This window comes from Neopsephotus bourkii, unplaced genomic scaffold (assembly GCF_033783945.1).
Source record: "Neopsephotus bourkii isolate Nb327-2 ecotype Australia unplaced genomic scaffold, CSIRO-AGI_Nbou_v1 NB_1350, whole genome shotgun sequence".
In the NCBI taxonomy this organism is placed as follows: Eukaryota; Metazoa; Chordata; class Aves; order Psittaciformes; family Psittacidae; genus Neopsephotus; species Neopsephotus bourkii.
Genome location: NW_026901829.1, coordinates 5,299,246 through 5,323,986, shown reverse-complemented (window position 1 = coordinate 5,323,986; position 24,741 = coordinate 5,299,246). Strand labels below are relative to the sequence as shown.

Below are 24,741 nucleotides of genomic sequence, written 5' to 3'. Positions count from 1 at the left end.
AATCTGACCACTCCAAATCATGTTTCCATAATGTGGATTTAGGGATTTTGTAGGCAATCTATTTAAACCTTCTGGCTTCAATTTATACATTGCTGTAATACTGATGTTTATCTTGGGGAACAGCAGGGGAATTACTTACTAATGCTGCTAAGAGTAAATTCTGTAAAAGGTTTACTTTATATAGATGCTTTGATTACATTTTGATCAATGTTCTTTAAGATAAACTTGCCATTAAATCCAAACTTGAACTGTTCATGAATACAAGATCATACATTAGTTATATAATGAAAATATACACTAACTCTAGTAGTATGTGGTACTATAGCAATAGTTTGCAAACTAGGTTGTATGCAACAGTATAAACACAACTAAGTATGCAGTCCTATCTCTACACTGCTGAGACACATGTAAATCATTAAGATGGTATTCTAGAGAAAAAAAAGCTTTAAATTCAGATAATTAACTGTACAAAGGAAACAAATGAGGACTTCAGTTGCAATCTTAACTCTGGCATTTCATGAATTTGGAGTACTTACCTTTGAAATTGCTCCTTTAATTGCATAATATATTTAATTATTCTTTATACAAATGAGAACCACTGTCAAACACAAAAGCCTTTTTGTTCAAAGGAGTATCACTAACAGTCAGTAAAAATCTGCGCAGACCTATTCTTACCAAACACTGAGGTACGATAAAGTGGCAAAAAACTATGGCTGAGAGCCACACTTCCAACCCACACAACAATACAGGCCAGTCAGTGGATAAAAACTTTCCAGCAAAAAAAACCCTTCAAGTACAGGGAGCATAACTTTTTGCTGCAGACTACTATGCTTCTTAGCAGCTTAAATTTAGGGTCCTTGCTAAAGCACTTTGCTCTTGACTTATGGAAGTATCAAAGAAAATCGCATCAAAATTAGACAGTTCATGCTCCTTGTACCTGTTTGTCCCAAGTCTGGAGAAAACAGTGACAGACAACTCCCTTATGCGCATTGCTGAATTAACTTATTAGCTATCAGTGCTGAGTGTGATGGTTTCTCCACACTGACTTCACCTTTTCTTAAACTCTTTCTTGCTGCTTTTGCACTGGCATCCATACTGATATGACAGTCCTGGGAATGATTAAAATAGAGTAAAACATCTTTCCAGGAATGTTTGCAGCAACGTGAAAGCGTCTACTTGGGTAAGCAGTATGAAAAAAAAAAAAAAAAAAGGAGATGCCAACTGTCTTGAAAGCTGGCAGCAAAATATATCAAGAAGTCTTCTCAGAAGACAATCCAATAGTTTAAAGCAGTGACTTCACAAGAATTCATTGCATCATGTTGATGCCTTATAGGTCTGTGCAATATAGGACAAATACTGAACAAAGCACAAAATGGCTGATAATGTACATAGTCTTAAAATGCACAGAAAGTCCAAGGATCTGGAAAGGTGAATTCCAAGGTAAAGTGGAACTTAGAGATTTAAAAAAAAAAAAAAAAAAAGAAATAAAAAATTCCCCAATGATGTATATGAACACAGCTTTGTCGTCGTTTAACCCCAGCCAGACAGCTTGTGCACTCACTCCCCCACCCCCCCCCCCAGCCCGACCAAGCACCAACTGATATCTCCTCCAACCCTGCAGTCTCTAGCCCTTCCGGGTAACTCTCCATTACATCCTGGGCATGACGTGCTGTGGTATGGAATACCTCTTTGGTCAGTTTGGGTCAGGTGTCCTGTCTCTGCTTTCTCCCAGCTTCCCTCCTCCCTGGCAGAGCATGAGGCTCACAAAGTCCTTGGCCAAACCAAAATATCATTGTTATCAGCTCTGCTCCCAGGCTGAAAGTCAAAACACAGCACTGCACCAACTACCAAGAAGGAGAAAAATGACTGCTACTGCTAAACCCAGGATAAGCTTAAAATCCGCTGCATAACACCAGCACCTCATCATGTGTGCCCAACCAAATTTAACAGCACTAAAAGCAGGAACAACCAAAGGGCAGCTTAAGTTGGTCCCCATTAAAATTACAGTTACCATGAGAAATGTGGTTGGGTGGTCACCTCCTGCATTGGATGGGATGCTTATCTAGAGAATCCCCATCACTGCTTTTCCCACCTGATTACTGGGGAACAGTTTTCCCTCACCTTTCTCTCTCTCCTCCTATTCCATCCTAAGGTAACTTTGAAGTCATTGCATGCCATCAGCTTCAGGCTTCAACAGGGAAGCTTTGTAAGACTGTCTTCACTATCTTTGCGGAAGACCAGGAATCAGTTTGAAGCTGCTGCTCATAAAAATTGCATAGTACCTACTTCTCTGGAATACAGGCCAGGAAGTGAAGCTTCTAATTAAGTGATTATAATAACTACTGCCCATAATATAAACAAAGTGACGTTAGGAAAGCATCATTTGACAGAATGCAACATGATTTCCAGAAAAACAAAACTTACCAATTGCCCTAAACCAGGCTATAAAATTGCTGCATCTTAAAGGCTGTCCTTCTTCCAGTTAAAAAAACCCCAACAAAATGGACAAACAACAACAAACTCTGCATGAAAATTAAATATGAGGGAACTAACTATTAGTAAGACATAGGCTGTTATGAAAAACAAAGAAGAAAAAGACACTGATGTATAGCTTGTTTTCTAATGTGCTCTTTAAATAGGCAAGCAAATACGTTGGTCCAGGTGCTAGTAATGAGGCTGGCAAGAGTTATAGGAAAGATCATTAAATACAACCAATGGGGAAGATAGAAGAGAAGCAGTCAACAGATAATTAAGAACTTTAGATAGCATCCATTCATTCTGATTAAACCACACAAAAAAAAATCATAATGCTCTTTTGTTGTAGGATGGTCCTTAATTTAATCAAATTGTTTTTTCAATTGGAAGCTTAAGTAGATATGGATTTGAGGTCCAAGTAAAAGCTATCTTCTTCAGCAACCTGTTAAGTTTACCATTGCTGCTTAAACTGTACATTTATCTTTCAACAATACATGCAAAGAGTGATGTTTTAGACTGTAATATTGTACTTTAGACAAAACACTAGATGAAAATCAGGTTTCAAAATATATTCAGCATATATCCAAAATCATTTAGCTTATTTAAGTTACAGACACCGATTAAATTCCATATACTGCATTCATATATTATGCCCAAGCAATTTATTTTCTTCTTTTTAATTATAAATATATAGAGGCATTGTTATGTAAACAGGAAGCTCAATCCCATGAAACTGTATTGTATGTTGCACTGCGTATTATATTACCCTCTCTTCTTTACAACTACTTTTCTTTTATGCCAGCTGCACTCACTAGATTGAAAGTCGTTTAAGAAGGTCAACTAAGATTTTGGGATCCGTGATATCAGAATAACTGCTGTTTATGCCCCCAGGCTACTCTCAAAAACTCTACCAATTTTTTCTCAATAGATTTGGAGCTAGCAATCTTCTTTGATTACCTTATGAAAATCATACTATATGCCAAGATTTAGCACTTGGACAATGCCAGAACTACCATCAAAGAGTTACATTATAGGAAAAATCAGGAAATGTGAACAAAGCTATTGAAAATTAGGAAAGGGCTTTTCCTTTTTGGGAACACTGAAACGTTGTGCAATTAATTTCTCAAAGATTGCTTATTTCTCTTAAATACAGTCGTCACTAGCTTCTATTTAACAAGCCTAAATATCTGATGTTACATTCCCAGTTATCTTTTAGACTCTTGATATGGACATGTACATCTGCCATTGCACTCTGGACCTTTTACTGGGTCTAGTCAGGTAAAAGTAGTATAATCTTCCTAAAAGAACACAAAGAAGTTATTAGAAAATGCTCACTTTTGAATTAAATTCTTTGCTTTTACCAGCTCTATAGTTACTTCTTCAACCCAGTAATTTCTAAACATAGTAAATCAGCAAAGGAAGGATATTTTAGCTAGAAAGGTGTGTTTTCTAAACTTGCCACATTGAATGACAGCACACCAAAAAGACTGTAGCTGACCAAAGGCCAAAAAAATTCTGCACAATGTCTGTTAAAGAACTGATATGTACACTGAAATTCATGAAAGTCCTAACAATTTGAAATTATTTAGATTTTTTTAAGCTGAACCTTGGAATCTAGGAAGACAGAAAATACGGAACATGAACAGATAATTTAATTTCAAATTAATATGGAGCATTGGAGTATAGCTTTCTAACTCTAGGATGCTATCTATCAATACAGATTCATTTATAAAAGATTATTAATTTGCTTCTTAAACAACCCTTAATTATGTAATTTCAATGTCTGCCAATTTAATGCATTTTTGAGAGATGAACATGAATGTTCCTCATTTACCACGTAACAAAACAGAGAATACAGCTTTTTTATTAGAATGACCTCTCAGTTATATCTTTAGAAAGAACAGGGTGCTTTTGTTTCTTTTTTTATCTTTTATTTCATAATCTTGGATTAGCAACGTAGTCACAAAAGGAAACATACTATACTATATTTTCTTTTTGCAGTATGCAAACCATTTTTTCACATTTCAAATCATAACAACAGTATTGGCTATATTAAAAGCAGATATTACTAAGCATCTGAAATACTTACACTTCTGTATTTGACAATATATTCCAAAATGGGGGCACCTCCATCATCTTGTTTAGTTATGCTAAGTTTAAAACTCTTGCCACTTTCTGGTTGCCCATGAATTGAAGGGGGACTTGGCTCCCCTAAACAACAGAAAAAAAAGTAGATGATAATAATAAATCAGCAAAAGATAAGTCTTAAATTACATCTGGGAACTTGTCCACAATGTTATTAATCAAAACCTTTAAAATCAACATAGTACTTCCAAGCGCTGCAGATCAACCTTAATAAGTGTGTTAAATATTTTGCTTAGAGTATGTTCTAACGTGGATTAATTATCACACAAAAGGAAACAAAATTATGTGAAGTATGAAAGAAGTACTTGTTTAAGACCTTTCATCTTTTGACATTTTCAGATGTAATTTAATTCAGAAATGATTTAGCCATCAATTCAGCTAGGCTGGCAAGTTGCAAGTTGCTACTCACACGGAAATTTGAGGGTAACATTAACTTACAAAAAAGCACCCTTAATATCAAGCGTGAGTTCTAGTCCCATGTGGAAGACTGTAATATAGATATAAGGTAAATTAACTCCTCAATAAATGTGCTCAGGCAAAATGAGGTACTTTTAGAGTAGTCTGTATTAACAAGAAATTTAATAAGATTACCAAAAGCAAAACCAACTTCTTCTGCAATGTAAGGATAAATATAACCTTAAATGTACAATGGAAGGGTTAATAGCCAGTTTAAGCCACTTAGCTAATTTACATTCACAGACTAATTATCATTTCTGCACACAATGCCTTTTATAAAGTTTAATCAGATCCTAAATGAAAGTGTGTTGTTGTACTTGTGTCTTATCTTCAAAGTATCTGTAAATTTACTTTTACATAGAAAAAGATGGTTCCCTTAGAAATATTTGTAATAATTGTGTAAATGACTGTAAATGACAAAAAGTCCTTAATTTAACATGCTTCATGGCTTGTGATTCTAAATACAAACCACAAATTTGTATAAGTCCCAAAATAATAGATAATGGAATAAATTTTCCAATTTAAGTTCATTCATACTACTTGGTGGGAGGGAATAAGAGGACAAAAGCACGATTTCTGAGAAACAGTGTAAAGACTGATGTTATGCACTTAGGAGTAGTGTGTAAATATAAAATATGTTATCCACACTGAATCACAATTTAAATTATTAGCTGATCTGGAGATAAAATATTCTGTTTACATTTACATTTAACAGTTCAAGTATTACTCACGGACAGGTAAGGTCTGAAAGATCTCGATTTTACTATACTCTCCTTGCCCTTTTCCATTTACAGCTGCTACTTTGATTTCATATGTTGTATTTGGTTCCAAATTGCTGAGAACAACCATTGCTAAGAGAGAAGAAAAAGTATTGAAACAAAATTTGATGAAGCAATATATTAAAAAAAAAAAAAGTATGGCAATTTCATAATTTGCTTGTTTCACTTGCAACTTAATGATTCCCATATTCTCACAATCCAGAGGTACCAAACTTAGCTTTCCTGTTAATAGCTAAGAGTACCATCTTTTTTTTTCATCTGCATAAAATCATTGGTGTGACTGAGGAAGTTATGCATCTGAAGGAATTTACCGTCAGTGTTACAGAAGCTATAGGCAACAATTAAGGACCTTGATGGGGATTGATATTTTATGTTCAGATTGTGAGCACAGGAGACATGAACCTGGCAAAAAATTATCACAGTTTCCATTCTCCTAGTTGGCAACAAGCATCTGATGCACATTCCAGCCATCTTCACACAGTTCACAGCTTGCCGTTTTTCCCTCATGCACAGCAGTATCAACCGTCCTTGGATCACACTATTAAATGCATCTCCACGTAGACTAGTGGTAAATTACTGGTGTTATGCTTTGCCAGTTTCATAACGTATTCGAGACCTAAAATGACAGATGGCTATGATGACTGAAGGAAGAGTTCTTAATTATTTACTGAGGACCCGAAAGTGTATTAAGCCTGTTTGTACATACTTAAGAGGAAGTCTATGGAAATAAATATTAAATTATAAGCAAATTAAAGTGTCTGAACTTAGGACTTGCTTTCAGAAACCACGACTGAATCTCTGGCAGAAATCTCTCACACAGCCTGAACTTATCTCTATGATTCTACATAAGTAGAAATCAGCAGAAAACAGTGGAAAAAGCTTGCTAAAAGGAATACCATACAGCATTAAGAATATTGTTTCTTTAGTGTACAGTAAGAAGTCTAGAAACAAAATCCAGAAAAAGGATGATGGATGCTTTATGTGAATGCAGTATTATATATTACCACAGTAGGGTATATGACTAATATTGATATTGAATAAGTGCTTGGAAACTTCAATCCACAGAGAGCTTTTGGATCATTACCCTGCCTTTACAAAAAAGCTTCCTTTTATTGTCTCTACAGCAATTGCCTGCTTGCTGTTTGCCAGCTCTGTGACAAGCTCTCCAGATGTCAGATTCACACTGGGGAATGGACATAAATTGGAGGGACTTTACTTCAGAAAAGCACATCAGTATTTGTCTTGCCCAAAAAAACAGGGGCTGTATTATCTTACAAAAGGATAAAGAACTGTGATGTCTTGAGAAAGAGCCAATGGCCTCTTCCTCAATCTCTAGGTAGCCCACTTTTTTTCAATATAGAGAAATATTTTAATAGTTGCTTTAGGCTTGGTTTTCAAGTTATATATAATGAAAGTGCAATTATTTCTGTCCGTACTCCGTTATTCTTTTGAGTCCGGTTTTATTAGAATTTCTATTTCTTTAGTTTCCACACCAGACAGAGAGAGCTCCCATTAAATGTGAACCTAAAGGGATTTAATGAATTTTGGAAAAAAAGTAACTTTTATAATTCACACTCTATTATGAACACTTTGCATGAATTTGCCATTGAAACATGATAACTGCTTTCTTGCAAATAAAACAGTAGAACTGCGTCTTCCAGCGTATTTTATCTTTACCATATTTCCATGAGATTTAAAAATATAAAACTATGAAGTATAACCATGTCATGAAAAACTAAAGTACCATCATAAGAGTAAGAATAGAATTAGGGGAATTGTTATATATAACATCCAGTTACGGCAAGATGAAACTTAAAACCTAAATCAAGCAGTAGCAGTTTGCCTTGCCTTTCAGCCATGATTACCTTTCCAAGGCTGAATAACTTCACTGAAAATAAACCTTGAGGCATACTAAAACCTAGTGTTACTGTAAATGTTTTTAAAATTTAAACCATATAAAAGCATGACTATGAGTCTACACTTAACAAAACACGAATATGTTAACTACAGAAAATCCAAGGATCTGATTCTATAAACACTTAAGTGACTCCTGAGGCATATCTAAATGAATAAAATTACGTCTACATGCAGTAAAGAATCAGTGTCTATTTTAGAATCCCCTGCACAGCACTATGTGTGTAGATACAATAACTCTTACAAACAGATTTATGTAATTAACCGAACTAAATCTGATAGTAAAATACGTTCTCAAAACCTGGAACCACTTGGTATCAGTGATGGTATTATGTGAATATATTTTATACATTGGAAAAAAATCACAACTATCTACTCCTGAAAAACAAAGAAAAGAACCATTCTTGATCAGAATACTTCAGATACTCCAGTTGTTAAAGATATCTAGATTAAGAAACTACAGTATGTAACAAAAGTGCAGGGCTTAAAAGTAATCTAAGAGTAGTAAAACTTCCACTGTTTGTTAAGTGGTTTACATTTTTTAAATATGCTCAGAATGGAAGAAAACAATATGATTTTGTTTTTCCTTTAAGGTATGTATCTGTCATATAAGTATAAAATCAACTTACTCATGTTTGCATATACAGAGCTCACTTGCAAGAGTTCACAGCACACACTCCTAGCCAAAATGGGTATTTTGTTTACAGTTTTCAATGATACTGACATAATTAGGTGTGAAAATTGTGATAATATTCTAAAAGAAATACAGGACTTTCAGAATATGAATGCCCAAATAATTGGTCCACTGCATATTGTATGTGTAAATTATGCTATTGGTATATTCATTGGCATACATCATCCCAGATATAATGAAAGTGAAATTCCTTTTATTCTTTCAGACTTGAATTTTTTCAGTTTTTTTTTCTGCCTGTCCTATCTACCTGTTTCTGGTTTTATATTTTCTTCTGAATCACAGTATCTGCACACTTCATCTGAAGAATTCAGTTTTGTAGACTAATTGGTTTTGCTGGGATTATTCACACAGTAACTCCTTACACTGAGGAGTAAACTTCAAAGAGGCAAAACCAGATAATACTCTTGTGAACTTTACAGGTACTGCTGGCCTCAATTAACATGATGCACAACAGCTCAGACCTTAGTGTTTTCCATTTCTAAGAGTATAGACAGACTTCAAATCACATGGTACCTTTGGAGAAGATCATGGCACAAGAAGTTACGAGTTATATTGATTTTGGTTTACTGTACTGTATAGAGAGTTAAAACAAAATTAGAAATACTTTTTAACAGGGTATGCAAGGAATATTGTGGGGGATTTATTTTATTTTATTTTCTAGACTAGAATTTAAAGAGAAACACAACAACCAAAAAGAACTAAACTTTACTGAACAGCAAAATTCAGTTTAACCTATTCTGTGGCAAGAATCCTAAAATTTAAGCAACCTTAAAAATAAATCTTTTACTATACAAATTCTTCTAATTTGCAAGCAAATCCAAAACATTAAAGGACAAACACAGTACAGAAAAAAAAAAGCCTGTAAAAAGATAGATAGACAAAAATGCAGGACTCCATCCTATTGCAAACAGAGTGTAAGCATTTCAGCTAGAGAAGTTGATTTTATTACTGCAGAATTTTAACTGCTGTCAAGATGAACTGTAGGAAAACAACATCTGACATATGATTTGCTGTGAAATAAATTGTACTGTAGATCCAAGTGAGTAAAAACAAAACCAGAAATCCCCAGCTGCATTTCTGGTCTAGGGGTAGACTGTTTATATTACCTTATTGCAGTAGAATGAGCTGGGAAATGTCTAGAATATTAAATTGTTTTTTCACCAAAGGAAAGCTACCTCAGATCTCTTCTAAGGACTGTGATATATTACATAAACCACCACCAGAGCAAAGAAGGTTAAGGGAGCCAATAGTAGTTACATTATATTAATCCCACAGTAGAACTTATATGAGGTTAATTAACAGAAATATGTCAATACATTCTTCTCATTGGAGATCTATCTGTTGCATAGAACAATGTTATTTCAGTACCAAATTCAATCCCTTGAGGATGCCAGATCTACCTAAAGGAGGCATAAATTTTTGAAACAAAGCATCTCAGACTTATAATTGTTGAAATACCATCTTTACTCGTAGAAGACAGTGACAGCAGTGTAAAATTTCTGTCAAAGATGCATTACAAGTGTTAGGAATTTTTTTTTTCCTATTTCTTTCCCTGTAGTCTGAATCTCTATTATCACGTACTAAATGCAGACTAAATATGGTGCAGGTTAGTTAGTGGAGTGCTTTGATTTAGCAGCATTTTGCTGCACCTTTTACTCATTATTTTATTACTCTCCGGAAAAAACTGAGTCCACTGGAAATACTGGAATCTCTTGGAGAGGAAAAAATAAATAGCATTTTCATGAAGCCTAAACAGCTTTCTCTCTGTGATGACTCATGTTCTTTTAAGGACAGAAAAAAAGACATGGAAAGATGGGAAGAGAGCAGTGAGGAACTTACGGCATTACAGTATTGAGGTTCTGTACAAATGTCTCAGACTTCTGTCGATGTCACACAATCTGAGGAACTTCTCCCAAAACCTCTGTCTGCCTGGGATGAGCAACACTGTTTTGTGTACTCTCTATGTTTGCAAAGTAGGAGGAGGAGTATAAAACCTCATTTTCTAGCTTCTGTGTGCTCACAGGAGTGTTGACAAAATTAAGTTAGAAACTGCCACAGCAGAGAAATACGGGTCGGGGGACAACGACAACGACAGGGAAAGGGACAGGGAAGAGGATTTTGCTTCAAATAGGTAAATGTTTATTCACATGCAGAAACAGCCACACTGCCTCAGTTCCACCTGTCTGCCTTGACCAAATAAAGATTAATTTCATAAACACTGATTCAAGCATCTGGCTATAAGTCAGAATTCAACTAACAAATACATGAATGTTAATAATTAAAATATTTCAAGTTGCACATTATATGAAAAATCATAATGATAGCAAATCCTACTGCCAGTGAAATCATTGGCATAACTTCCATAAATATATATGGAGACAATATCAAGCCTTAAGTAATTCCCTAAAATATATGCATAGAAATCAAAGTAACCATTCTAAAAATTACAGAGAATAGCTTTATTTGGAATTTCCATAATTCTTTGCACTATAATGTAATTGTTGCATTATCTTGGAATACAATTTTTATTTGCTTAATTAACTGTGACTATAAACAATTACCTGTGAATAAAGATATACAGTGTGGTAGATCAGGTATAATTAATATAAAGTTCACTAACATGAATAACTTCCATCTAAAATACTTTTCAGTAGTTGATATAAAAAATTCACTTGGCAAAATTCGCTTTAATATTTTGTGTTCAGCCCCCAAATCACAATTTCCCTGTAAGCTCCTTTTCTCCATATATTTAATTTTTATTTTTACTGGGTAGGATTCAGGGATGTCCGTATATAAACTAAATCAGAAGTGTCATTTTTATTTAAATAAAGCAAATAAGAAAAGATTAAATAATCAATAGGACAATCGTAGTAACAAAATGTGAAGTTCTATAAATTAATGAAAATAAAGCAAGCAAGAGTGTAATCCAAAGTCCTTAGAAAAGAGCAAATTTTTGGATTGACAACACAGTTTATAACATATTGAACCAGCATGAATCCAGAAGATGGGTTTTGTCATTTAAGATATCTATAACAATGAATAGGTTTTCTTTAGAAGTTATTTTTCTGATTGATTTATTTGAAAAGGACACGTATTTAATCTAAATCACAGAATAGCACACAGTATTAAAAAAAAAACCCAAACAAACAAACAAAAAAACCAAACCAGAACAAAAAAAAAATATCCTAGAAGAAATATTCCTTGAACAAAAGCAATTTACTGAGATGGATCACTGCATCAGTAAACTGTTCCCATACCTTTATTTAAAATAGAAACATACTTGAATGCACTACATATCAAGTAACTTATTTACACATACTAGTGTTAAGAAAAATGAAAAATTATTAATTGTCTGTAATATTTTAGGCTAAAGGCTAACAAAAGATATTTGTAATTCCATTGATAAAAGAGCCCATATTATTATATCTTCTTCATTTTTTTTTGTTATACCAATTTGACAATAACATACAATATTTAATGAACAAATTCTGCCATCTGTACTGATTATCCTCTTCTGTAATAATTCTGTGCAGCTAGAATCTAACTGTGACATATAGATTTTGGTTCTTATTCTTGTTAAAAGTGGTGTTATTTTTAATGCTAATCTTTTTAGTGCACTTTTAACAAAAGCAATCTTCCATATTTAAAAAAACTGCCAAAATTCCTAGAATATGTGAGGTATCACTACTAATTTCAACTTACTGGTGTTCTTTTCCATAGAGAAACCTTCTAACTAGGCTAAAATGGAAATACATAATGAGCTTTAAAACCACACAGTTTAAAGACATTTCAAAACCAAACGCTCTTATAATAACCTAGTCTTTAAAATGTCAGGCGTCCTCAAGGTACACAGTAGACCTTTATTTTATTTATTAAATAATAAATAATACATTATTTTAGAACAAGCTTTTAAGAAATACTTTTTGGAATCTTTTTTTTTGTGCAAAGGATTGTGTGTGTGTGTGTGTGTGTGTGTATTTATTTGATAATAAATTAAACAACTTCCATTATCCTAAACTAGTAATTGATTACTGGTTCTTATGTGTTATATTTTTATTACACACACACACACACACACACAAAAGGCAAGAAAAAACTTTAAAGAAAATGCCTTTGAAGTCCAAGAAAATAATGGCAACAGTTTACTTTTAACAACTGCATCTTCTTCCTATTGTCAGCCAAGTTCTGAAGAGCTATAACATTTTTATTAATTTAATACTTTGGAACAGATTTAAGACGTTTCATGTTATGTACTAGTTTTCTTACTCATCATGCAATTACCTAGTTTTCTTACAGTATTACAAAACTGCACCATGTCACAGATACAACTAAGGGATGGCCTTTCACAACCAGATAGACCCAAAGTACCTAAGAAAATTAATTACTCTTTATTCATTGCTACAAATTTATCAGTACTCTTACAAAGTTCCAAGACACCAAGAATTCAGGCATTCTTAATGCTAAACCTGCATATGACAAACTCTGTATATCTGCAGAGCACAAAGGAACAAAAATTCCTAATACTGTCCTCAGGAAAGTAGAGCTGTTAGGCAAATTAATAGATATATTAGGCAAATTAATATATGTTAGCAAGCATTGCATCTCAGTTGAGACTGCTATTTAAAATTTCAAGACATTTTATTATAATCCTGTGGATTAACAGTAATAAACAGAATATGTTTATATCTACTTGTCTTTTTCTCACTTTTACCTGTATACAGAGAAATATGCACTATAACATACCACTGAATTCATTATTAGAAATTAAATACATTATTTTCTCTTTTCTAAGCTACTTATTTTACTTGGTCGACTTTATGCTTCGAACAAACCACTTAGTCTGAATGCCAACAAAAGTAGTCTCCTATACTCTTGAATGGCATATTATTACTGACCAGATTTTTCAGACTGGAAGCTCTCATTAACACTAATTGTCCCATAACCAAGGCATGTTGCTGCAGTCTTGGAGCTACCTAGGAAGCAGGTTACGACACAGTAGTTCTGTCCTTTGCTCCTGTAATCCATGCAATTTTCAGCTCTGGAGCACTCAAAGTGTGAGAAAAAGACCCTACTTGCTCTGTTATGAAATGCAGGGGCTGGCAAAAACCTAACTACCACCATCTGAGAGAAGAATAAACCAATTCCTGGTGACTGCTCTCATCAGAGGCCATCCTCATAGTGACAAGCAAAGGGACTAGAGCATGATCCCAAATGTCGTTTAAATTATTCACTACTGTGAAAAAGCAAAGATGTCAAGATTGACATGAATGATTTCAACAACTTTTTCCATCCTATATGCAAAGTTAATTTTAATTAGTATTTTTTTCTTCCTCATCCTATTGTTGCACACTATATTTTTTGTTAATGGAGAAAGAAAACAGTAGAGAGAAAAAAGAGCTGAAAAGGAAATTAGTTTAATGATATAGTGAAATGTAGTATAAATAGGGCTGTGCTAGTCCTCATTATTGTATGTGGAAAACTCCATCCATAATTACTCTGTCATTCAATGACCTTGAAAATACCTGGAAATACTCTTCTGTTTTGTATTACTAATTGCAGCATAAGTTTATATACATGTATAAATGCATATAAACATAAATGCACTTTACCTCTTGTAAGCAGATTGGCAATAAAAAATAGATGCAAATGAATACAAATGCAGATTTGAAAGGCAAAGTTTGCAGCTTCACCATGAGTCTCATTTATCAGTTATTCATATCCAATATTGCATTGCATCATTCTTTACTTAATGAGATTTACCTTTACAAGCCAGATCAGCATGTTAGCTGCAAACCTGCTTGAGAGTGTGCCATCATAAAAAGCCTGAAAAGGCCCAATTAGGGACTAGCCAGGACTTAATAGAGGAATACTAGGAGAAATATATTTGGAATAACTTATTCTCCATTTAATTGCTTATTAAAATATTTATTACATATGTCTTGCAATTGAAATATCTTGCATTTGTTCTTACAGCTTTTCAAGTCTGTGTCTTTAAAATAAACACCACAAGAACATAAATCACATTTTCCAGTGAGCTTTGACAGTTTGACTAAACACAATTGCAAACACAGAATTACAAGCTATTGAAAAGAAGAGTAATCTTGTATATTGACAGTGGTTATATCTGCATAACACTCAGCTGCTTTTAGATATGAACTCATGCTGTGAAGTAAATTGTCTGGGTTTTCTTCACTACTCATGACATTTTTTTCACCTTTGACCATGAAAAGTACACTTCATTCTCCTGATGGCTTAGGTCTGCATAAAACCCTGAAATATTTAAACCTAGCTATCCCTTTACACTTCTTCTCGCTTTCTAGGTTCTCTAATCCATCCATGTAATTTAGTTTAAGGCATTTATTTATAGTCAAACCTTTCCATCGACATGAGACTTTTACAGCAAAGATTAAGCTGGATGAAGGCCAAGAATAGTAAAGAAGATAGAATTAGAGGGGCTGAATAACTTTCTCACATGAAGGTATACATACAAATTTATTTGGATAAAAAGTGGTCTTTTTCTTACCATTTAATAGTAATCTATACTGGTTGTAAATTGCATCAATTCCTTAATTTTTTTTTTTTTTTTAATCATATGACATGTTCCAAATTGCATCATGATGTTTTATCTGAAGAATTTAGATTAATTAAAATTAAGGACTTTTCATTCATGTTATTTGTATTTCATCATACATCACTATAGGTTAGTAAATCCTGTATATATGTGCAACTCCCACATTCTTGTCATTTCAAAGCTGGTTTAAGCTGAGAAAATATCCATTTTCTTTTGAAAAACAAATCCCATGAGTTTAGGCTTGGCAGTAGTATCATTAGCATATTAACTGGTATCAGGAATCACCTAGGCTTTTTTTTTTTTTTTTTACAGTATTATCAATTACTGCCTATTGACAACAGACAGTTTCTAAATTAAACCACTAACTTGGTCAATTTGATAATGTGACATTTTAATATTCTCCATATTGTGCATCAAATGCTGATGTACAAGTTTAAATAATGGGGATTTGGGTTTACAGGTTTTTATAGTCCATGTTTTCACTGGCCTTAAACTGCCTGCCTACCAGACTGCTAAATGGAGAATCAGATGCTGACACTGAATTCAGAACTCAGAAATGTGTTCTAAATTACTTATGGCATCATTTAACAAGTACAAAAATCTCTGATACTTCAGGTATAAATTATATGGGGTTCATATCTCTCAAGAATCCATCTTAAAATTCCCAGTTTAATGGTGATGTATTGTTACACTGGGTAAGTGTTTTAGTTATCAATGGGTACATACAGTCATGCTTCGGTACAAAACCTATAACCTAAAACGTAGTACATGTGAATTCTAACCCATGTATCTATTATGTACACTGGCATGTACATAACTCCCTTTAAGGACATGTGTAGTAAAAAGAGTATCAGTACCAGGCATAACACATCACACCAGTTTAAAAACATATCTTGGGTAACAGAAAATAATTACTATAATGCTACTCTACTATAAGATTTAAATGCATATGAAAATATAGTACAGACAGGACCTTCTTTAAAAATCCCCTTATTTCACAAACAAGCCACTTAATACAAAATTTCCATGTACAGAGAAATTCAAAACTCAAGACAAAGCCCCAACAAAGCTTTGAAGCTGGCCCTGCTGCGACCTGCGGGGGTCTGGAGCAGATGGTCCCTTTCTTTCAGAATTATTGTATGATTTCATGAAGCACATAAAATTTAACGCACTTAGATGAAAAAAAACCTGAACCTGCTGAGATCTGAATGTGAAATTACAAATAAGTACTTCTCTCAGATTTGATATCCAAATTGTCAAGAACCAGACAGCAAAAAGTTATGCTGAAATCAAATACAAGCAGTAGTGCTTAAAGTTTGAAAACATCTTCATAGCTAAAACTAAAATAATAAATGTAGTGGTCTTCAGTTTGCATAAGATTAAGATGCTGTACACACTTCCTTAGTATGTTTTTTCTTTAAAAATAATTATTTTTGTTTGTTATGCTTATCTTTCAGATATGCAGCTAAATGCCACTTGTCCACCAATCAATAGGTTTCCTTTTCTTGTACAAAGAGTGAATATTTCAACATTTCTTAGGTTTTAATATTTTGCATCCTTTCATTTTGCTTTATAATGGAAAGTTATAAAAACACATGTTAAATAAAGATTTAACTGCTTTCCATACATAGCCTGATTATGCTACCATATGACTTTGAACATTATTGTCTCCTTCCATAGAATATTCAGTAAAAAAGCATAAGCATATGTTGATAAAGCATCTCTGATGTGTCTTGATATTACTGCATGAAATACATTTATAAGTAATGTATTCAATAATTAATCATATATTTGGCATGTAATTTCATAAAGCTTCTGCTTTCTGCCACCCAAAGAAAAATCTCAAATGTCAAAAAAGAAAACGTACTTGACCATTAAACCTCAAAATAAACAGATTCAGAAAAGCATCTCTTACATTAATTTTCTGTTTGTTTTTTTTTTTTTTGTCAGTTTTTTGATTTTTTTTTTTTTTAAAGAAATACCCCATGCTTTTGGAAATATTTCCATTGTAAAAAACATTTTATGTTAATATCCTACAAATGCTGAACTAAGTCCAGGAATAATTAGGTCAAAAGACTTGAAACTCAATAGAATGTTTCCTGAAAAAAACAAAACTTGAAGACACTAAAAAAAGCCCATACATTTTGATTTGTCTGGTGTGTTGTGTTTCTTTTTTCTTTTGTTGGCTGATGTGAAATAAAGCTTCTTGCATTCCTGTTGAAGACATACAGAAGTTTTCAGAGCATGCTTTTTTTCAGATTTCAAGTACACCTTCACAGTGGTTTATGTTTGTGTGTAAACTAAGTCCCTTTTATTATCCTTTTCAGTATGAATGCATTATTTGCTGCCTCTGAACCAGAATTACCAATGTTTATAATTCTATTAAGACAAAACAAGAACTCAATTGCTTCACTATTGGAGTTATAATGAGTGAATCTCACAGCCTTTTAATAATGCAGGCTTTTTCTTATGAAGTCTTTGCTGATTACTCAGAAATGGAGTAGGAAATCTCTTTATTTTTTTTTTATTTAATAAAATCACACAGAAGATTGTGAGAAGTCAATTTTTCCCAGCACAGGTATCTTAGGCCTTCATGCTGGTTTCCTTGTATCTATGGAGAAAATCACGGCAAATGCGCTTCACTGATTGTTATCCCCTTCTTGATGGTGCATGGGCAACATCTCACACTCAGGGATTTACCAGCTTTCTTGCTGAATGCTCCTTGGGGAATACAGGAACCTTGCCTGTATTATCTGTGCTTCTGTTACTTCAAGATCAATGGTCTTCTTCACACTACTGACAGGGTTATAAACGTCTGGGTCCTGAGAGCACTGTTAGCCATGACTGTCCCTACCCACCCACCTCCCCTCAGGGCTCCGGCCCACTGCAGTGTGACTGTAAAGTGCAACTATCCTCCAACAAAACAATTCTCATGTTTAGAAGAGCACCTAACAAGTGGAGAAAAAAATCTGGCTACCTTTAGCTCACTGAACTCTTGGTGAACTATGATAGTGATGATTATGACTTTTATAGGCTGAAGTTGGTGTATCAGATTTACTGAGTGCTTCAGTCTCTGTGCTCTCCTTCAACAGCTGCAATCAGCAGACTTTCAAACAATATTTTATTCATTATAAAAGATAATGGGGAAGGAATAAGGAAAAAGATATTCTTGGCTACAGCTCCAAAACTGGAATTTTCTCCTTAATTTGACCTGAAAACAGTTCAAACTAATACAGTTAGAGTCAAAAGCCACTGTTTTGAGGGATTCTTTGAAGAAATCAGCAGTATTCTTCCTAGATGAAGTGAACTGCAGGCTGATTGAATAGATTTGCACTGAATCTATTTCATACAGCTTAATTTTTCTGATTAAACTTATCTATATTTACTGGACCATTGCTTACATAAGTATGCCTAGCAATTTTTGTAAACATCTATTGTATATTTTGTATAAAAAAACCCAGACAAGTGTGATTCTACTTACAGTTTTTAGACATAATTATTGGGTCATAATAACAAGAAAATTAATGACTTACTAGCCTCAGAAGAAATTTCTTTTAAAAAACTTTTTAAAACATCTATTAATTCTTTATTAACACTTTAGTTACAAACTAACTTCCGTACAGACATTTCCACATTTGTTTCATTGAGAAATACAGTTTTCAGAAATTTTATGAAGACAACTACACTATTCCTTCTGCTCATAGTAGAGAGGGATTGGAAGATGTGGTTTAGCTTTCACAGACTCTGTACTGGAAGGCTAACAGTCTTCTAGGCATAAGTTTCTCCTGCATGTAGGCATAAGCATCTCTTTCAAAAGATGGTTTCAGAACTTGCATACTACCTACACTGAAGAATGGCAAGAAAGGGCTGCAGTGCTGTTTTAGCACTTTCAAGTTAAATCAGTCTGATAAAAGGACATCCTGTGAAATTTCACCATAGTTTATCATTGGCTGCTGGGGAAAAAATTATGACTCATGCATTATGTATGCGTCATTACTTGAGATGAGCAAGCAATTAACTGTCCCTGTGTAAACAGCATTTATATTTGAATCTTAGCCACAAATTTGTCCCTAAAATGTGAACAGATGAAAAAAAGCGATTTTGTTTCCATTAAGGAATATTGACCAAGTGTGGAAATTATGATGACCCAGCTACAAATCGTAATACAGAATACTGACTGTGTGTAGCCTAACATCCTCCTCAATCAGCTGAGATGTCGAGGCACTGAGGGGAAAGGGGTTCTTAGTTACCAAAGTACGATGAGAAAATATCTGAAAAACATGCAATTCTATTATCATTCAAAAGACTTAAAAGTATCCTAAATGTCTCATCTCAGTCTTTCTAAACAGGGGTATATGGATAGAGATTTCAGAAAACATCATTAATTAAATATGGATGTATCATTAATTTTTAATACTGTCAAATGTCCTCTCAGCAAAGTTTACCTTCCCAATATTTAACTATTACTAAGTATATCTGGATGTAGACAAAGATGACTTTTCAGGTTTTTTCATATTTACTAGGTTTTGTCATCACTCAGAGTAGTCTTTGGTAATACATTCTATTCAGAGGTACCTTTAAGATGTTCAAAACCAGTGTGACCTGTTTTTGTTTTTTCAGCAAAACTCTCAGTGGTACAGTTGAGGGGACAATGAAACGAAGAGGAAAATATGTGATTGAAAGAAGGCAAAGCCCCTGAAAACTTCCAAGTGGGAAAGGAGAATAAACTACAAAAGGGCAAATTGGAAAAAGGAAGACATAGGGAACATGGCAGCATTTAGAGCCTTTTTCTCAAAGAAGCTGTATATTCAATTTTAGTAGGAACAGCAGCAGAGATCCTAAACACCCACAATCTACTTCACAGTGGTATTGTCTTCATGAGGATTGCAGGTTTCTGTACCTGCCATTCTACTCTGTTTTTTAGAATAAATTACAATTCAGTTATTCTACTGAAATAGTTCTAAAAAGATCAAATCATGTTATACAGAAACCTTCAAAATTAGCTGTTTACAACTTAAGAGCATGTAATACTGAAAGAATGTTTCAAAATCAATGTGAACTTTCGCAGGAAACTCCAGCCAACTCTAATAACAAGAGTCTGTCAAGTTATATATCTTCCCTAATGTAGTCAATTAATCTTTTCATAAACTTCACACTAAGAGAAATAATAGAATATAAAGCTTTATGGGAAGCAAGGTAAATACACTTCTCTACAAAGTTAACGCAGTATTTTATGTTTTTTTGTTCTGGCTTTACATTTAAATTATGCATCCGCATGATTGCACTCCATAGTTACCGGGCTTGGCCTCATTTGAGTACAGTGCACCCTATTACTCAGACTGGTCACTCGAGTTTTTGTATTTGGTATAGTGTAGCTCCCATCAGAGAAATTTATTGCCCATTTGCTGAAGGAAACAGCTATGAGAAAAAAGTGTGAAACTTGATCTGAAACGTAACATGAAAAAAAAGGGAAGAGGTAGACTAATGTTCATTAATGTGTATGCCCTGCAACTGGAGGAAACACACTGTCTTTAGATCTTCTAGTACTGAAAGAAAAAGTAGCTTACTGGACTAAAATTAATGGTACTATGATTTACAGTATTACATTCATACACAAAGTTTCTGTGTTTGGTTAAGAAAAACAGAAGATAAGAAGTCTTTCTCTGAATATGGTAACTACATGTTCATTAATGTTTCTCTAAAATACGTCCATAATTTGGAACATGGTCTGCTTAGTACAGCATTTTTGTGTGTGGGTTATGGGATGCAAAAGGCAAAGAAATAACACACATTAGATCATATGCTCTACTGCATTTTTTTCTCCCATCACTGTGCTGATAGCTGCAAAACTATCATTCACCTCCTGCTGTATAAATCAGAAGATGGTTGGGGCTGCTTTAACTTGCAGTGCCTGTTAAAAAACTTGAAGGGTAAATATGGATGCAATGAAATGAGTACCTGTTGAATGTATTATGTTAACATTGCTCTACGTAAACATCCTGCCTCAGCATGTACTTGCATTTATTTCTTGTGTACTTACTTTGAACTCCATGGGAGCGAACTATTTTCCAGGTGTCTGAGGCTACCTCTTTTACATCCACTTGGTAATGATGAATGGGCACACCTCCATGTGAATCTGGCTTATTGAACAAAACTTTGGCAGTAGTTTGCGACAACTCTAAAACCCGTACTCCGTGAGGATTTGATGGCACATCTAAAAAATTACAAACATTATTTAATAATCAGCAGCAACTAGACAGACCTAAGCAGTTGATAATTTACCCCCAAAAGTTTTCTTAGCATCTTAACATGTGAAAAAATAAATCTACAATATGATGTAATAATGTTTACATTAGATAAACAGCTTAAGCTTTCTAAGAGAGAGCTGTAAGAAAACCGCATCTATTTTCTTGTATGATAAAATTATGGAAAACCACTTTCAATTTCTGCCTTTCTTTTATAATACAATCTTTTTTAATGGATAATTTCATCGTAGGGCAATGTAAGAGATTCATTTGTTTACTGTACAATTGTGTGAAAGGGAATGAGAAACTTTAAATCCAATTTAACAAGAGGAACAGTTATGGCTTAAAAGATCATTCAGAGTCTGAATTCTTCTAAATAAGATTAAGACAAAAATGTACAAATAATTTAGCAATTTTTATGAAACTCTGCAATACAGCTGAAAACACGAATCCTTTTTTTTTCAGAAGACTGGATTCCAAGCTACTAGAAAGGAATATAAATGGAAGGTTTCTATTCTCTTTTCTATTTAGAAAATAATCTACGTAATAGGTTGAAAGAAATATTTTCTTTGAAATCAAAAGCAAGTACATATCTTTCAAAATAGAAAAGAACTATGAAAATAAAGCAGGTGCCTGTAGGTGTTGAGATGATAAATATGAAGCAAAAGCATAGAAATAACCTTGGGGGCTGTACATCTTTAAAAAGAGAAACATCACGTTACTTTTCCAACGTAAGACCAAACTAACAGATAGAAGACTAAAGACTAAGTTTTCTAATTGTGCTACATTTTGAAGTGTAATAACTACAAAAAAATTTAAAATACTGGGAAGAATTTTAGTTCTGCAGACAGAATACCAGGGATCTGAAACACCATGAAAAATTTCTGATATACCTGATAATTTTGTTTCATACCTGCTTACAGGTTTGGCATTACTTTTGTCTGCACGGTATGGAAGATATTTTTATACGGACATGTAAAAATTTGAGCCAAAGCGTACCAGTTAGTGGGTACTGAACTATTTACATAAAATGGGGTCTTTATTCAAGGGCTGTCAGAGAGTTGGGAATAAACAGACTCAATATGAGCTTCGCCCAGTATTGTATGTGAATGAAAATGAGCCAAAAAATGTTAATAAAATATTTAAGAATGGATTAAAGGACATATTCAGCCACAAATTCTCAGGAAAAGGGCACCTTCCAAAGCTACTCTAAAGGGGATGATCTGTATAAACTTTTAATATCAGGCACCTAATTTTTTTCCAGTTGTCAGAGTGTATTAATGCTAATATCATACCTCTGAACACAGGTCTCCTGAAAATTCTAGTGCTTGGTGCTTATTGGGTTAAAACCAGCATAGATTTATTTACATGGATGAATAATTTTAGTATTATTTACTTAAAGACCCAACTATATCAATCCATTACATTAAAGTTTTGAGTAGAATGCAAAACTCTGCTTGAGGGGTACAAACCCTTCAATCCTATCTTATTCCAGGAAACATTCATTCCATCAGGACATAGAATGTTGAAGAAACAGTTATGAGCTGCTTGCTGCATAAGTATTGATCCCAAAATCAGAGGAGAATGAGGATTAGAACCAGCCTGTGACTCCTTTCCTGCAGGTTCTTGTTATAGCTGAGAGAAACGTTATTCTTTTTCCCCAATAGCCACAGTACCTTAAGCACCATTCTTTCTCTCCCTAGCTCAAATGACTGTTCTGACAGAGGTGGGAAAAATACAACATAAGAATGCCAGCAAAAGCAATCCAGGATAGCCGAAGTGAAGCGGCATTTCACTGTATGAATGATGTGAATACCAGTCACTTGGGAAGATGAATATAGTTTAGCAGTAGTGAAGATAAATGCTCTTTGGATTTAACTGCAAGCTGAAAGCTGCTGTTGGATACCTAGAATATTAGAAATAGACTCCAAACACTTTTATTCTTTTTCTGTTAAAAGATTTCAATATGAAAAAAAAGTTTTAAGGCTGAATGAATATTTGATTACACAATTACTATTACTTCAGTTTCAACCAGAACAATTATTTGATCAATGGTATGAAACAGAAGTGTGTTATTTACATATACAATTTGTTCCTGACTTTCATAATGCTAAGGAGATCACTTTTCACTTTTCCTTGCGTCTTTACATTTGAGCAAGATCAACTGTAATAAACTCGGCATAGGGAAGAAGACATTCTTCAAGAAGAACCTTATGTTTTCTACTGCAGATTCAAGTATAATTTCTGACAAATATATGATTCCATTTGGTAACAAGCACAAAATGAAGATTCTGTGAAAAGCCAGTAATATATTTTGACTAACTAGCACAACACAATATATTTAAAACTCATTTAAGCGTGAAATACATAAACAGTACTATTTTAAGTATACATCCCACAATACAAAGAACCCATGCATGTAGGTAACTTTTATGCAGTTTTCAAAGCTGAACTATATAAGTTTTTAAGGTAAGAGTGAATTCAACTGAAGAAAATACAACAGGAGATACATTCCTAGTCAGAACCAGTAACAAATACTAGCAGTTCCATTAAGATAGAATAAAATACCTACTATATTTTTCAGGCTAGACAAATCTAGAATTTTTTTTTTCCCAAAGATCATTGGCAACATAATAAACTGAATTTAATTCTGTAGCTCTCTAATGAGTATGAATTTGGTCATGCAAAGTCAACAGGCCTCTGGTCCTGATCTAGATAAATATTTCACCATTTGAGTTTTCCCCTGTCAGCTGAAATTATTTGGAGCATCACCATGATTTTTATGTTAGAATTGCAAGGCTTTTGGCTCAATGTTTATCAGAAGTGAAGATTAATTTGTAAAGTTGTGTACTCTGAATTCTGCATCTGGAAGGATAGAACTGTGGATACTTCTTGTTCTTTTCTTCTAAGACCAACCAAATGAATATTAGAGTTCAGCTGTGGGTACTGATAACTCTTTATATATTTTTATGGATATAAGTTGAAGGACTATACAGTAGAGAAAGTACGGGCTTTCTTTATTATGATCTAAAGATCACCTAGTGATGGCACAGATTCCGGTACACTTTCTCAGAAGTTCCACTGCTATTTTTGTTATCAGTTACACTTCTGTCAAAACAGGAGATAATTCATCAAAAGGTCACCCTTTAAATTAAAATAAGCCATTAAAAGAAACAAGCGTGGGACATTTAGTCAATCTTCTTTCCACAATGTCTATTCTTCTGTTCAGTGACTGCATTAATGTATGATGTTAAGGAATACCTTAAAAAATAAAACAGAAAGAGATCTCCAAAGAATAACTTTATGTATTTTATACTCGACACATAAAGCTGGTTAGCATGGATGAACTTCGTGATACATTGGTCTAAATTAAGTAGTATTGGATTGGTTCCAAAAACATTATTGCAGCTGATAGAGAAGTACACACAAAATTATGACTACACCTTTATCTCCACTGATATG

The 24,741-nt window shown here is 33.7% G+C and overlaps 1 protein-coding gene across 2 annotated transcripts in view; it reads right to left on the bottom strand.

Moving 5' to 3' along the window:
- The window catches only part of NCAM2 (neural cell adhesion molecule 2), a 280,251-nt gene that overhangs the window by 28,699 nt on the left and 226,811 nt on the right, over positions 1-24,741 (bottom strand). Inside the window, exons 12-14 of one of the 2 annotated variants that reach the window (XM_061366718.1) lie at positions 21,075-21,248; positions 5,808-5,927; positions 4,565-4,686 (exon numbers count right to left, since the gene is read on the bottom strand). In XM_061366718.1, coding sequence (XP_061222702.1) covers positions 4,565-4,686; positions 5,808-5,927; positions 21,075-21,248 — 416 coding nt within the window. Of the gene's footprint in view, positions 1-4,564; positions 4,687-5,807; positions 5,928-17,013; positions 17,134-20,894; positions 20,946-21,074; positions 21,249-24,741 lie in introns of those variants that run through there. The other variant, XM_061366719.1, reaches the window with a different exon arrangement.